This window comes from Megalops cyprinoides, chromosome 4, assembly GCF_013368585.1.
Source record: "Megalops cyprinoides isolate fMegCyp1 chromosome 4, fMegCyp1.pri, whole genome shotgun sequence".
NCBI lineage: Eukaryota > Metazoa > Chordata > Actinopteri > Elopiformes > Megalopidae > Megalops > Megalops cyprinoides.
The window spans coordinates 27,951,231-27,967,497 of record NC_050586.1 but is presented as its reverse complement, the minus strand read 5'-3'; the positions used below and the strand labels follow the sequence as shown (position 1 = coordinate 27,967,497).

The window sequence follows — 16,267 nt, the reverse complement described above, 5'->3', positions numbered from 1 at the left end:
TCGGCGTGTTTTCGCCGCCTCGTTTCCACACCACCGTAAATAAAACGTGGCTTCGCGGGTCTGCGTGAGAGCACACGACCGCGCTTTCATTAAAGCCCAGAGCAGAGGGGCTGGCCAAGCCGATGGGAGCTTCTCTTAATGATTAATGAACGGAAAGCAGTTTGACTCAGGCTCACGGATAAGTGTGAACTGACCGTGAAAAAGATCGAAGGGAAAAAAAAAAAGAAAACAGAAGAAGAGTTCACTTCAAGGTGGCCTTTTTCCGAACGTAAATAAAGTCCCGATTGTGTATGGTATCCTAGCAACGAGGTCAAATACTACAGCTGTTATTCAGTAACACTGTGCATGAGGAAGCGCTTTTCACACTCTGGGGCAATCTCGGCCTCCCTCCATCTTCCTCCTCTCTCACTCTCCCTCCATCTCTTTCCATCTTCAACCCCCCCTCTCGAAATTACTTTCATCGTACTTTTTTCCCCTCAATCTGTTTCATCTCTATTTCTCCCTTCCCACCCACTCTCCATTCAGTTAAACTGGATGAAATAAATGATACATTTACGATATGATAAATATCTGTAAATATTAAAAGCTGATAAATACACTCACACGGAACACCGACAATTTCACAGCGTTACACAATTTGTGATCATAGTTGTAGTAAAATGATCCCATTCTCTGCTTTATTTCACAGTCTGTTCTTTCTGTTGTCTCTCTCTCCTGAGCCCCCCCCCCCCCCCCCTTATGGCTTGGTTCCTGTTCTAGCCACAGTGAGGGATCGACTGGCCTGCAGCTCTGTACAGACACTTTGACAGAACATGTCGGCCAATAAAGGGGCATTTCACAGCGCGCAGACAGAGGTTGGCCCGCTAACGACAGCAGAGCTGCCTCTCAGATTAAAGTGACAGAGGACGAGGGCAGCCAAGGCCACCAGGCCCGTTTCCCAAAGAAAACAAGGCTCTGATTAGAAGGGGCGTTCCGCGCCCAAGGAAATAGGGACAAACACACCCCCGACCCCCAAAGCCCCATCCAGTTAGAGAGGGGAGAGTTACACAAGCCTGGCGGCTTTCAGGGTCTGCTCCACTGTGCAGCTACACACTAAAAAAAACTGATAGACCCTGAAAATGTAACACCCACAGTGGTTCCAACAGCCATTCAGAGGAAAGATATGGGCCGCTGCTCAACTTTTCTGTCCAATCAGCAGCAATGTGGCCCTCCTCACCAGCAGCGGCTCACGGTTTTTCCTCTCGCACTGAGCAAACGAAACAACAATAGCAAAACTTGCACCAGCACCAAAAACGGGGTCCTCTCTGGCTTTGGCTGTTGAGATTCACGGTATCATCTGATCTGGTTATGGCTGTGTTAGCTGGTAGCTTTATGGCATCAGCTGGTCTGGTTACGGTTATGTTGGCTGATGGCGTTACTGATATCAGTTGATCTGGTTACGGTGGTGACAGCTGGTGGCTGTATGATATCGGCTGGCCTGGTTACGGTGGTGTCAGCTGGTGGATTTACGGTATTGGCAGGATGATCCTGCTTTTGTCAGAGCATGCACACCTGCACAGAGGGAGAGGGGTAATAAACTGTGGAATGTCCCTGTAATTACAGCTCCTCACCACGGTGACAGGCGAGGCCAGCAGCTGCCCTGCCGCGGGCTCTCTCCAGCAACGCGCCTGGATAAGGGCACAGGTCCACTGTGTCTTATATTACCTCACCAATGCGAGGCTTCTTTCAATCGATCAATCAATCAAAACATTTGCTCTAGCGTATTATTATAATTAAACAGTCACCAAAGGCTGGACTGAACAAGATTTCCAGAGGGAATTCAAAACTCACAGAGCCATTTGGGGAAAAGGGAAAAATTATACTCTGACTCCACGGAAGGGCTGCTGAAAGCAAGAGAAGGACAGCAGAAATTCCCCCTCTCTCGTCTCTGTGCCCACACCACCCCTTCACTAATGTTCTCCCTGCCAAAAATCGCCCAATCACAGATCCTAAGACACCAGTGATTTGTGTAACCATATCACCAAGTCTCTTCACTTTATTCAGGACTTGGTTAACGTCAGTTCACTTGAGGACCACGTCTGCATGTAAAGAGCTGGTAAAGAGCTTCCACAGACGACACACCTACACCTCACAACTGAGATGTTGCCACAAATAAAAACAGAAACAGACGATCTTGTTTAACCACAGCACTCCCTGGGTCAATGTCAGGGGTTCTAAGTGCCTGTGCCTGACCTATCTGTGACATCATTTCCCTGCATCTGCAAAAAAAAGCTCCTCCCTTCTGTGTGAGGATGGATCTGATTCAGGCCGTGTCATACAGAAAGTACAGGCTGTAGCTATGGTCTCACCTACAGATGGTACTTTCTGACTTTCTGATGTCAGGAGCCTGCCACATCAAAACTGGCCTGCATTCTCTCGCTCTAACTCACATGAACTACATACACAAACAGAAACACTCACAACACACAAAGTTCTGACATGGGACAGGCCTCTCTCTATATATGTATCCTCTCTCTCTCTCTTTCTCTCATCTCATCACTTAATCATATATATATATATATATATATATATATATATATATATATATTTATATATGATTAAGTGACCACACCTCAGTTTGGAGAAGAAAAGAGGAAGGAAAACAGACAGAAAAGAAAGCACATATTTCTCATGGACTATAAGCAGAACTCAAACACTGCCGTCATTATTCCACCAAGGAAATAAATGTCTATATTTATACAGAACAAAAAGTGAATCACGCCCTGACAGAAACCACCGCCGTTAAGACCGTCCCATTGGTGATGGCGGAGGGGGGAGGTGGAGCACACTGTACCAGTTCATTTATTTTTAGGTGAAGTTTTGTTTTCCCAGGAATTTCCTGTTGAAAACCTTCCCTGGTTTCCAAATTTAAAGTGAAAACTCAACTGCTCTGTGGAGAAGAGCAGCAGAAATCCGCTGGTGAGATGGTGACACAGTGAGGGTTTGTCGGTAAAATGTTAACCAAACTTGAAAAAAAAAAATCTGTCATTGTGGCCAGCATGTTTGGATATGTCCAGGTCCCTGCATACTGAAACACTGAATAGTTCAAGATGGACAATCAATACATGACACAGTGAACATCTTACAGCGTATTTAGACACAAGCTGTTGAAAATTCACTTAGCACGTCTTCCCTACTACAGCGTAAACAGACACATAAATATCGTGATCCTCATTTCAACATGCTGCTCTGCACCTGATAGACGGTTTTACCACACACTCTCTAATTTACAGCAAACTACAACATTGTGCTTTCAGTCCGTTTTAAATTGTTGGCCCTATTTAATAATAAAGTGCCCACAAACCCTCACACTTCATAAGCTATATAAACAGTCATAAAACCATACTCACTCAGCCGATAAGTGCCTTTTAATAATCCACTGTTCACCATTTAATGGCCTGGAGTTCAGTGCTAAGACAGAACCCACCAGTGGCTTTTAGTATGCTGCTGAAAGCACTCTCCAAAGGAAGGCGAAAAAAAATGAAATAATGTAGACAGTCGCTGGTTAAAAAAAAATGGGGCACCTTTTTCAAAAAGAGTGAAGAAAGAAAACATGTCACGGGAGACAGATTTAGAGGTTCCTGAGAACAGCAAGGCCGCCCCCTCTTCCTCTACCTCCCCTACTCCCCCATTCTCTCCCTCCCTCTCAGTCCTTCCACATTCCCCCCCTCTCTCCTTCTGTTCCCCTCTCCCACTCTCCTCCACTTCCTCCCCTCTCCTCCTCTTCCACACTCCCTCTCCGTGGCCCTGTCGGCCTCCCTCATTCTTCCTCACAGGAGCTGCAGTGTGAGACCAGAGGTGAGTTGGGGGAAGAGAGTGCTGATGTGTTTCATGTGCAGTAGACACGCTCACATACGCCTGTACTGCAGCACTGTAGGTCTTCTCACACCGTCAGCTGCACGCTTAATGCATGTAATGTAATATAATTCAGTCATTCTGTTCTCTTGTCTGTACATTCTATGCATGACTGGGGGATATATGAGGCACATTAATGCTCCCTCCAGATATCTCAGCCATGGTGTTTAAGGTCTCCTAAATGTGGGGCCAACACTGACTCCATTTCCATTTGTGGTGATAAAATAGTTCATCATGCTATGAGATAATCAGTGCAGAGGTTGCAGTGTGGTCAGTGCAGTAGTGTGGTCTGTTCAGTAGTGTGGTTAGGGTGTATTCTGTGCAGTGGTGAGGGCAGCTGTGTGATTGCTACAGTAGTCTGGTTAGTGCTTTAATGTGGTGAGGGTGTGGTGAGGGTGCAGTCAGTTCTGCAGTGTGGTCAGGGTGTGGTCGGCACAATCACCTCAGCGTCTTGTCCCTGCAGGCCATAGGTCTTCTCCAACATCCGTAGTGATGTCACACTCAGCTCCTCCTCCTCCAAGAGCAGCTCCAACAGCAACACCAACTGATCTGGTGTCAGCTGAAGGGACACAAAGAGACAGACTGATTGGTACAAAGACATACCTGTTCACAGATAGATACATACATGCATACACATGCACACATACTGACAGCTGAGAGAGAGCATGTTCATCAGTCTACACACCTGCGCACAGATACATACCTGTGCACATATGTGAAGATGTACATACACATAAGCGGAATTCTATCGCCAGTTGAGTACAGTAGTTCGCTCCGCATGATGCAGCCACATTCAAACCCAACAGAGACGCATGCCTTGCACTGCTACATTAAAAAGTGCCGCCAGACCTGCTCTTTGGAATAGCTCGAGAAGCGCTGACGACAAAAAAAAAGCCCTGATCTCCGTCTTCCCGGGAGACTTTATTATTTCCCCAGACGTGGGAAAACTCATTCTAATATCAACATAGCAGATTTTCCAATTTCATTTGAGTACTACTTTACAGATAACGAACTTTAATATTAGCCCGTTCCTATGCCCGCTGTAAGTGTTCTGAGAAAGCTAATGAAACCGCTTGTTGCTGTGTTATTGAATTGACAAAGGAATCATTTATTTTCAATTTTGAACACACAGCAAACGTAATCTGTGTGAAAATTCAGCCTTGACGAGGAGCAAGGAAACATCCAGCGAGACGCGACGAAGCATGCAGAAAATTAACGTTTCACACTTATTAAAACTTGCAAGTGCAGGAGCATCTCTGCAAAAACGCTTAAGCGTCAGCATCTCACACAATATTAGAAAAAAAGCACGCGAATTAATCTTTTTTTAATTCAGCAATTTACCAAATCGATCGCACAAAACAGTGAGAGTTTGAAGAGCAGGAACAATGCTGTTTACCGTATAAAAGCGCAGACAGGACGAAAGACCGGAGCAGAGCAGATATCACGCCTCGCACCGATTTTCAGCTGCCGTCTGAGACCGAGACCTATTACTCTTCCTGAACTGTCTACTCAGCTCATGCAAGATCAAACTAACAGGAACCTTCTCTCTTCTTGGAACGACTAGAAGACTTCACATTAAATTAACAATTTTAGTGGAAGAAAAGTACTCATTTGTGATTTTCATGCAGTTTTTTTTTTTTTTAAGAAATCCCAAGAGGAGAATCCCTACCACACACGTGCATATACAATCGGCAGTTACACAGTAACTCGCACACTATAGACAAGTGGCGCACACACGGATCAATCAGAGATTTCCATTGTAAATAGCGGATATAACAGGCGCAGACGGGGCTTGATGAGACAGGATGTTCGGTGCTGAGCTCGAGACAGGGGCCTGCGTTTATCAGGCGGCTCTCTGTGCAGAGGGGCCGCGGTAAATTACTGCTCCGTCTCGGCTTATTTCCAGGGCACCACAGAGCAAGAGTGACCTGGCGCTTCTTCCTGTAATGCACTCACACAGTGCACACGGCACATTTTATATTGCTGTTCGAGGTACAAATGAGAAGAACGATTTTAAATGCTGGAAATATTTCTTTGCGTACACACACACACACACACACACACACACACACACACACACACACACACACACACAGAAGATCTTGACCGGGTAAATGACCCTATCTGCTTGATTTATTAATAACAAACACTGAAGGCCTTGCCTCCTCTTACCTCTGCTAAATCCCTCTCTTTCTGATGGAGTTGGCTGTGTCCTCTGAGTTCTATTCTCTATCAGCGCAGTGATAAGAAAGTAGCGAAACCAAAATGTGACAGAGACCCTTCAAACTGTTCAAACAATTATCAGATTCCTGTTGCCCACTCCTCCTTAAAAGGCAGATAACCAGTGCAAACAAGTCACATGATCCAATACTGAGCCGCACAAACAACATCCAATGGCAGCCTTGTGGTCACTGCAGAGTGAAATGGACAAATGGAATCAAAGTGAAAGGCTGACCCCTGAAAGGGCAAGCAGATGAGAAGCGTTCTGTCTGTGATACTGGATACTGATCTCCTTCGACTGTGCTGGAGGAGAACTAGGAAATCCCTGCACACATGCACTGAGCCCAACTGCCTAAATCACGCTGTATAATCCCGCGGTTCCCATGCATCACATCCACACACAGCTGCAAGAGGGGTCAGGGTGGGGGGGTGCGGGGATGTCTGGATCTAAAGAGCCCAGACAAGGTAGGCCCAATAACATGACAGATGGCATAATCCCACATTGCTGAGCCATTACCCTTAGTACATTTTACCTCAACCCCCTCCCCTCCACCAACTGATCCCGGAACAGCTCATCCCAGCACATCAAGTGTGATTCCTTCAGAAGGACAAAGAGGAAGAAAAACACACTGCAAAGTGAACATCTGCCACTCATCTGAGGGGGAGCCACAGTGGGGCCGGCCCTGCCCCGAGCCCCTCGTGTGTCAGGCCTCCTTTCCTGTCTCCGATGACTACCGTCTCTCTCTCCTCCACACAACGTCAGTCAAAGCAAACACAGGAGGAGGAAAATGGGAAAAGAAGAGAGCTGCCACTGACCTGTCAGGAATTTAAGCGTCCGGCTGCCAGTCTCGCAGGGAAACAACTGCTCTGTGCGTGTGTGTGTTTGTGTGTCTGTGTATGTGACTGTGTGTATCAGTGTGTGTATGCGAGTGTATGACTGCATGCATTTGTGGCTGCGTGTGTTTTTGTGTGCGTGTCTATGTTTGTGTGTGTGTGTGTGTGTGTGTGTGTGTGTGTGTGTGTGTGTTTGTGTGTGTGTGTGTGTGTGTGTGACTGTGTGTGCATGTGTGATTGTGTGAGATGCCCTGCTGGTCCCTGGGGTCCTGTCCACACCCACCCTACCGCCCATGTGAACAGGCACTTGAATGAGAATATGGAAGACGAGCTGCTGTGGCGTGACTTCTATTATTACCCCATTATGACATCAGCATGGCTTTATGGCCGCCTCTCTCATGCACACTTCCTCTCTGATGCCATTTCCCTCATCCTGTGTCTGAAAGCGCATCAACTGAGAGCAACACCGATGACATCACCTCAATTTACAGCACCTGCTCTGGTTACCACATTCGTAATCACATTCACACGCCCCTGTGCATAAGCACACACGCACGTACAATCTCACACTCACACACACACACACACACACACACACACACACACACACACACACACACACACACACACACACACACACAAACTGCAAGACGATATTGTCCCCCTGCCCTGGTCTCCTCAATCTCTCACTCCCTCTTTCCTGGCTCCCTGTATTTTTCATCCTCTTATCCCTCTCCTCTCTTCCTGCAGTCACCCCTTCTGTCTCAAACAGAATTTGCACAATTAAGGATTCTTCCCAAAAATGGCCAAGAAATGCTGTGGAGTACTTCACCCAACCAGACGGCGAGGGTCTAAATTTGTCTGCATTACTAAAGGAGGAACTATGTGTGTGATGAGTGGTCAGAAAGAATCACACGCAAAAAAAAAAAAAAAAAAAAAGCAAATACAAAAAAAGTAGCTGGCAGAACTTCAACACAAATAAATCCAGAGAGAATGAGAGTAATTTGACCTTTGAAGGCATTGCAGTGCCGTTTGGCTGAGGCAGTCTGAGCGGAGAGAGGTCAACCCTCAAACAGACGGTTTCATCTGTTCTCCCCTCCAGCCAATCTGCCTGGACAGCAGCGGGGCTTGGACCTTACGTGCACATTGAGAGAGGAACAGTAAAGTCCTCTCATTTTGCCAGGAAACCGGCGGCATCAGAAACGGCTTCACCTCGGGGGCCTTCTGTGGCCAGGAGGCCACACCCATCACATCCGGCGCCTTTCGAAAAGGAAAAGAATTCAAAGTCGTAAAAACCCCCTCATGGGCGATGTGGCCTCTGGGAACCGGGAAAAAACTGGAACAACCAGCACCCCCATCCCCCCACCCAAAGGGAAATGACCACTTAGTGTGCGTCACAGAGGCGAAACCTGCTAAATCTGATTACTTTAGCTCTAGCGCTCACATCCTATTACTGTGTAGTGCCTTGTGCCTGGCAAAGGTGCTTAATACATGTAATAATCTAGATAATAATAACAATAATCATATTAATATTACCAATTTTTATTAAATGACCACAAAGCAATTTCAGCAATGTCCACTGCCAAGCCCTTCTCATAAACGTATCCAGATATCAGAGCTACAGTGCTGGCCAAAAGTATTGGCACCCCTGCAATTCTGTCAGATAATGCTCAATTTCTCCCAGAAAATGATTGCAATTACAAATGTTTTGGTAGTAATATCTTCATTTATTTTGCTTGCAATGAAAAAACACAAAAGACAATGAAAAAAAAATTAAATCAATTATCATTTTACACAAAACTCCAAAAATGGACCGGACAAAAGTATTGGCACCCTCAGCCTAATACTTGGTAGCACAACCTTTGGACAAAATAACTGCGAACAACCGCTTCCGGTATCCATCAATGAGTTTCTTACAATGCTCTGCTGGAATTTTAGACCATTCTTCTTTGGCAAACTGCTCCAGCTCCCTGAGATTTGAAGGGTGCCTTCTCCAAACTGCCATTTTCAGATCTCTCCACAAGTGTTCTATGGGATTCAGGTCTGGACTCATTGCTGGCCACTTTAGAAGTCTCCAGTGCTTTCCCTCAAACCATTTTCTAGTGCTTTTTGAAGTGTGCTTTGGGTCATTGTCCTGCTGGAAGACCTATGACCTCTGAGGGAGACCCAGCTTTCTCACACTGGGCCCTACATTACGCTGCAAAATTTGTTGGTAGTCTTCAGACTTCATAATGCCATGCACACGGTCAAGCAGTCCAGTGCCAGAGGCAGCAAAGCAACCCCAAAACATCAGGGAACCTCCGCCATGTTTGACTGTGGGGACCGTGTTCTTTTCTTTGAAGGCCTCGTTTTTTTTCCTGTAAACTCTATGTTGATGCCTTTTCCCAAAAAGCTCTACTTTTGTCTCATCTGACCAGAGAACATTCTTCCAAAATGTTTTTGGCTTTCTCAGGTAAGTTTTAGCAAACTCCAGCCTGGCTTTTTTATGTCTCTGGGTCAGAAGTGGAGTCTTCCTGGGTATCCTACCATAGAGTCCCTTTTCATTCAGACACTGACGGATAGTACGGGTTGACACTGTTGTACCCTCGGACTGCAGGACAGCTTGAACTTGTCTGGATGTTAGTCGAGGTTCTTTATCCACCATCCGCACAATCTTTCGTTGAAATCTCTCGTCAATTTTTCTTTTCCGTCCACATCTAGGGAGGTTAGCCACAGTGCCATGGGCTTTAAACCTATTGATGACATTGCGCACGGTAGACACAGGAACATTCAGGTCTTTGGAGATGGACTTGTAGCCTTGAGATTGCCCATGCTTCCTCACAATTTTGCTTCTCAAGTCCTCAGACAGTTCTTTGGTCTTCTTTCTTTTCTCCATACTCAATGTGGTACACACAAGGACACAGGACAGAGGTTGAGTCAACTTTAATCCATTTTAACTGGCTGCAAGTGTGATTTAGTGATTGCTACCACCTGTTATGTGTCACAGGTAAGTAACAGGTGCTGTTAATTACACAAATTAGAGAAGCATCACATGATTTTTCAAAGGGTGCCAATACTTTTGTCCGGCCCATTTTTGGAGTTTTGTGTAAATTGATACTTGATTTGACTTTTTTTTCTTTCTCTTTTGTGTTTTTTTATTGCAAGCAAAATAAATGAAGATATTACTACCAAAACATTTGTAATTGCAATCATTTTCTGGGAGAAATTGAGCATTATCTGACAGAATTGCAGGGGTGCCAATACTTTTGGCCAGCACTGTATACAGCATTATTTGAGAATCTGATGTGGTCTCCCATGGCAGGGGGGACTGAATTTAAGATTGTTTGTGTCCTGTAGGGGGACTGAATTTAAGATCGTTTGTGTCCTGTAGGGGGACTGAATTTAAGATTGTTTGTGTCCTGTATGGGGGACTGAATTTAAGATTGTTTGTGTCCTGTATGGGGGACTGAATTTAAGATCATTTGTGTCCTGTACCTCTTATTTCTTTCCTGTTTCAAGCTTTCCTCTGACCACCGTGTACAAGCACAAACACAAACACGCAAATCACCCAAATCGTCTCTTGGGAGAGACAAGCAAGTTTCACACCCACACACACACACACACACACACACGCAGACACACACACAGAGTCAATGGTATTGACACACTAAAGAAATCTCCAGCAGGTCATCTCAGATATTACAGCGGAGAACAGGAGCTTGTTGAATGATGTTTCGTGATGCTTGATGAAGTGTTTTCCTTCCCCAATGTCATTTGCAGAGGGCGCATCATTAGCCGTGACTAAAATCTGATTAACTTCTCTCACGACTCATTAATTCAGCACACAGAAAGATGACAACGAACTGTAGGGGAAACAGCCAAACTTCCTTCACTTAAGGTGGAGCAAACCCAATAAGGCATCTGCAATACCCACTGCCTCCAGTCCCACAGCACACACACCCATCATACCCAAACCTGCAGAAACACCACAGTGCCATTCCTTCCAGAGATGTACTTACACTGAACTGTTTCCTTAACCATACAGCTGTCTGAATTGACAACAAAAAATACTATCATAATACTATTTTTCTACTAAACTGATACTGTTTTTCTAAACACTGAAAAAGAACACAAAACGAGGCCAAACACACATATAATTTTAATCTTGCTCATAATTTTAATCCCCATCTTGCATTTAGCTGTTTTAATGACTGTCACCCTACCGTGTCAGCGATGAGATTACCACATTTCTTTGTTAAATTATGTATGTGTGTTGTGAAATCACACCTCGACTACACAGCTGCGACCGAGCACAAAGTCAGGGTAGCCCCAACAATTAGGCTCTTCCTCACCATCAGTTTTCCAGGTCCACAGTCATTACCCAAAATGCACTGCTCTTATATGTGCTCTTGTATGTTGCATGCCAGGCACTGCAGCAGAGGGTATTGTTTGTTAAGTCTTGATTATTATGGTGGCAGTGGACTGAACCCAAAAACTCCCAATGTCAGGGCAGTGACACTCTGACCTGAAGGCCATTGCACCAATACTGCGGAGGGGAGTAAAAACAATGACCAGGAAATTAAAAACAATCAAAATAATAAACATAAACCTAAGGATAACATGCTAATGTACAGAGGTTCCCAGGCCTGCCACACACATACATATAGACAGCGTCCTGACAACGTTGCTGCAACGTTGTGGTAATGTATAACAATAATTATTCCACAGCTGCACAGAAACGTCATGGAAACATTTGGTTTTTGCACACAGGTGGGAAGAGCACATGGAAACCTGAGGAAAATTACTATAAACGCAATCTCATCTATCAATATACTGTATATAGAAACAGAAGAATGCAAGGCCGAGGTCATATGCGTGTGTATGTATCTGTGTGGTGTGTGTATATGTCTATGTATATGCACGCCGGAGCCACAGCTTGAAGGTCCATCCACAGAGACAGCTTCTGACTGAGTGACATGCCCTATCAGCAGAACAGCCTGCTGCTACAGCAACCTCCCCCCCCCACCCCCCCACCCACCCAAACCAAAGCCGGAGGGGTCCACGGAGACAGGGTCCCTCTCATAAGATAACTGTCCCTGTCAGGTCACGGCTGCGGTTTGGTGCTTGTCAACGGGAATCTGCCACAATGCCCTCACTCGTCTTTGCCCCCCGGCCGCGTTCACACTTTCGCTGACAGCTCCCCGCCGCCTCTCCGCTCCCCCACCCCCAAGACACACCCCGAAGTGGGCGAGCCTCTGACTGTCCTCTCTGCTCACGGCCACAGCGGGAACCAGGCGGGCTGCTGCGGGAGGCGGCTATCTGCAGGTGTGCACAGAGCAACAGCACCAACACCTACCCATACCACACACACCAGGGGAGGGGGGCTGGTGTCCCAGGCCCTGCCTGGTGGGGCAGTCTGGGACTCTGCAGAACATCCTGACCTATCCAGGACAGTGTCAGTTCTGCCCTTTACTGACTGGCTCCAGATCTCACCACAATGTCACGAACCCTTCAGATCTAGATCAAGAGTTGTTATGACCTAAAGTCTCAGTGGACGCTAAAAAAACCCCCCAGAAGTCTCAGTGCACCCTCATTACCCCTGTAGTCTCAGTGTACCCTCACATTACCCCTGTAGTCTCAGTGTACCCTCACATTACCCCTGTAGTCGTGGTGTATCCTCATATTACCCCTGTAGTCTCAGTATACCCTCATATTACCCTTGTAGTCTCAGTGTACCCTCATGTTACCCCTGTAGTCTCCGTGTCGCCTCATATTACCGCCATAATCCCAGTGCCCCCGACACCCCTCTATTCTGTGTGTGCCCGTCCTACAAAAATATTATAAAACCCAACAGGAGGCGGAACACAATCTGTGTTAAATCCAACTTAATGGAGAAAAATCCAGGGTGTGGGCTCCACCTCGTCTTAACGCTTCCTGAGAGCCCTGTTTATTTTCCTGCGGTTTCAAGGCCTCCTTTGACAAACCTCCTGCAGTCCAGACCGTGACTTTCTAGATCTCCAGCTTACAGATCAACCTACCCGCCAGTCTTCTCACCTAAAGACGCCGTGCTGAGTGCCATCATTTGCCAAACACCAGGCAAGCGATCAGGCCTCCGCATTTTAAAAAGCTGTCATCAGTTTCAGGCAATCAGCTGCCAGTGGAAATATGAGAACAGCACCGAAATGCACTGTTCCCCCTCCTCTATCTCTGGCCTCACTGTGACATCACAGCGGATGATAACACAGGAAACTATGCATGCGTGTGGCTCATTAACAGGAAACATGCCCGCATCCTAAATCTACATCTTCATACTGTATGTGCAGTATATATACTGTATATGAATGGATTCTCGATGTCTGCTGAGGGAACCTGGGCACTGGATTCTTGGCCTCACAGAGAGCAACCTTCCGAAGTGAACGTCCCCCTTTTAATAGCAGGGCAACAGGGAACTCACTTCACTCAGACTGATTTTCCCAGAATGCTCTATTTCTAGAACAAGTCACTACTTAGCATCCGCAGCACCCTGTATGGCCAAAATCCTTACCCTGGATTGGAATTTTGATGAGTTGAGACTAGCTCCAACACACAAGCTCACGAAGTTTCGGGAAACAGAGACAGTGCTGGGGGCTCGGGCGACGGGTGGAATAATTATGGAAGCAGCAGCCCGCTTTGCTTCGTAAAAACACACCAGCGTGCTTCTGCTTTGGGCAGAAGACAGAGCACAGAGGGCGCGGCATAGCATCTGATAGAAGTCATAAGTGCAAACCATAAATGCTGGTTCATCTTTGCTCCCTATTAAAATGTTACCAGTTAAGCAAAGACAGGGTGGAAATGAACTTCATCCCATTTACTTGTAAATACCCGGGTGAGCAGTCAGCTACTTCACTCTGACTTATCAACTGTAGCTACTTCAAAGCATCGAACCTTCCACTGTTCAGTATTTTGAACAAATTTTAAAAAACTTGAAATAAATTGCACTTCAGAGATAAGTAAAGATCCCCTCCACTGTCCACAGCCCAGCCCAGCCTGGTTCTCATGGCGACTGCTAACTGCATTTGGGTCCATCTGTGTAAACCAGGAGGAGGATGTTGTTTTTACAAAGAGTCTGTTTTTCATTAAACCTCTCTGTAAACTTGTGCGATATTAGCGTAAACACGGACGAGCCTCCCAGGGAGACACGTGTGCGTGTGTGCTGAAAGGAAGCTGGTAGCGGGCCGTGCCTGGAAAGTTAATTGGCGTCCGACGAGAGAAGAGGAACACTAGGCCGGGAATGAATGAGGAGAGCAGAGAGCTGGGGCAGAGGAACTGGTGTGTTCTGGGTCATTTTCTTCTTCTTTAACATAATAGATGTGAGCAGCTCCGAGAGGATGAAAGCTCCTTTTATCTGGGGATCGCTTTTATGAAGGACAGACCAGGAGAACAGGCCTGTTTTAATTCCGACTCTACAAATGCACACATATTTCTCCTTGTCTGTGAAATGTAATATTTTACATTTCTTGCCTTTTGTGTAACACATTTGGACTGTCGCTCTCCATTATCTGCGTACAGATATGGCATCCGCTCAGACATTATTAAACTCAAACGATGCTTCCTTTTGCTGTGCCGTCGGCCTGGTGATTGTAATCGTACCTTAAACAACAGATTTGTGGAGACACGTGTAAGCTCGGTCTCGGCAAATATCCCCCTATTGCGTTTCATTTTTTTTCCTCTTGCCTTTTTCTCGGATGCTTTCTCGGATATCTGTGATTGTACATGCATGTCTGTGTATGTGTGCATGTATGCAAGTCTGTGTGTGCACATGAACACGTGTGCTTCTTTGTCTGTGTCTTGAGACTCTTTTATGGGCATAATCGATTCTTATGAATATTCATGCAGCTGCCCCCAGACTCTGGAATCGATACAGTGTCACTTTGTGAAATGGATTCCTCTGTTTTCAGAGCATCAGCCTGCCTGTCTGCCTGTCTGCTCAAGTCAAAACAACAACAGATTTACCCTGAGCAATCAGTGTGGCAAAATGAGTGCATATTCATATTCATAAAACCCCACGGGAATACGACGTAATATATCTCAACAGCGTGGCGATGACGTTGCATAAAAGGACGATTCCGCTCTTATAAATCAATACCCCTGTCATTTAGTGATGACATTTCGTGTCATCCAGATCCTGAGTCTAAAAACAGATCAATGGGAGTGAAACATGATGTCACTTCTAATAACAGCCACCACTTCTGTCATCACAGGCACACACGCACACGCACGCACACACACGCACACGCACGCACACACACACAGCCTGGGAGCTGCTCTTTGATGTGTCTCCGACGTGGAAAAGGAAACGCCACCAGAGCCACGTCCTTGTACTTTAAGAAGCCCAGCCATCTGATGACAATCTTGACTAATGTCATTACGCCGTCTGCTGTGAGCGCTGATCGCTGGCTAGCCTCCTCGTTTGGCTAACGCCCACGTAATCACACATCATTAGCTGGTGACATTTAAAAAATATATAATAATCAAGGTGAAAATAAGACCCTGGCTGATCAAAGTGAGATTTGCAGGTGACATTTTTCCTTTTTTTTCACGATCGTAATCAAGATGAATGAGGCTGGAAAGTCAGAGCAAGGGCTGTGTCTTAAAAGATGCTGCTGAGTCTCATGGAAGAAAAAAAGACAATATTCACAACATGGATTGCACGGCGACTTCCTTCTTAACACACAAAGGACCTTTTCCTACTTTCAGGAAATTAAAAATACATTTGGAATCACCAATATCTATATCCACAAATCTCTTACTGCAGTTTCCATTTAAAAATAGTTTTACAGACTGGAAAGCTAAGTATTTTTGAAAAGGGGAAAAAAGCAAACGGACACTTTGACACAATCACAATGGTGACTTTTGACAGCGAAGGAGAATGACTTCCTCAGATCTCAAAAGCTCTAAGGCCCACTTGGCGGATGGAGAGCCTGAACCTTTCAGCCGACAGGAGGGACACCAGGGAACATGTACTTCGGTCAATGGGCGCAGTTCACAAAGGTAGCATGTCACGTTAGTCAGCTCTTTCGGTTAAGAGTCCTTTGTGCTTATAGGTTACCCCTCCCCCAAGCACAGTTTTTACTCCCTGCACATACACATTAACAAATTTAAGGTTTTGGAGTGGCCTAGTCAAAGTCCTGACTTGAACCCCATTGAAATGCTGTGGCAGGACCTTAAACGGGCAGTTCATGCTCGAAAACCCTCCAATGTGGCTGAATTAAAGCAATTCTGCAAAGAAGAGCGGGCCAATATTCCTCCACAGCGATGTGAAAGATTGATCTCCAGTTATCCGATTGGTTGCAGTTGTTGT

The 16,267-nt window shown here is 45.9% G+C and overlaps 1 protein-coding gene across 1 annotated transcript in view; it reads right to left on the bottom strand.

Annotated features, from left to right (window-relative positions):
• LOC118776205 (aminopeptidase O (putative)) overlaps positions 1-16,267 on the bottom strand; it is a 76,337-nt gene that overhangs the window by 11,437 nt on the left and 48,633 nt on the right. Inside the window, exon 13 of the mRNA XM_036526318.1 lies at positions 4,337-4,453. Within this exon, the coding sequence (XP_036382211.1) occupies positions 4,337-4,453 (117 nt within the window). The remainder of the gene's footprint in view (positions 1-4,336; positions 4,454-16,267) is intronic.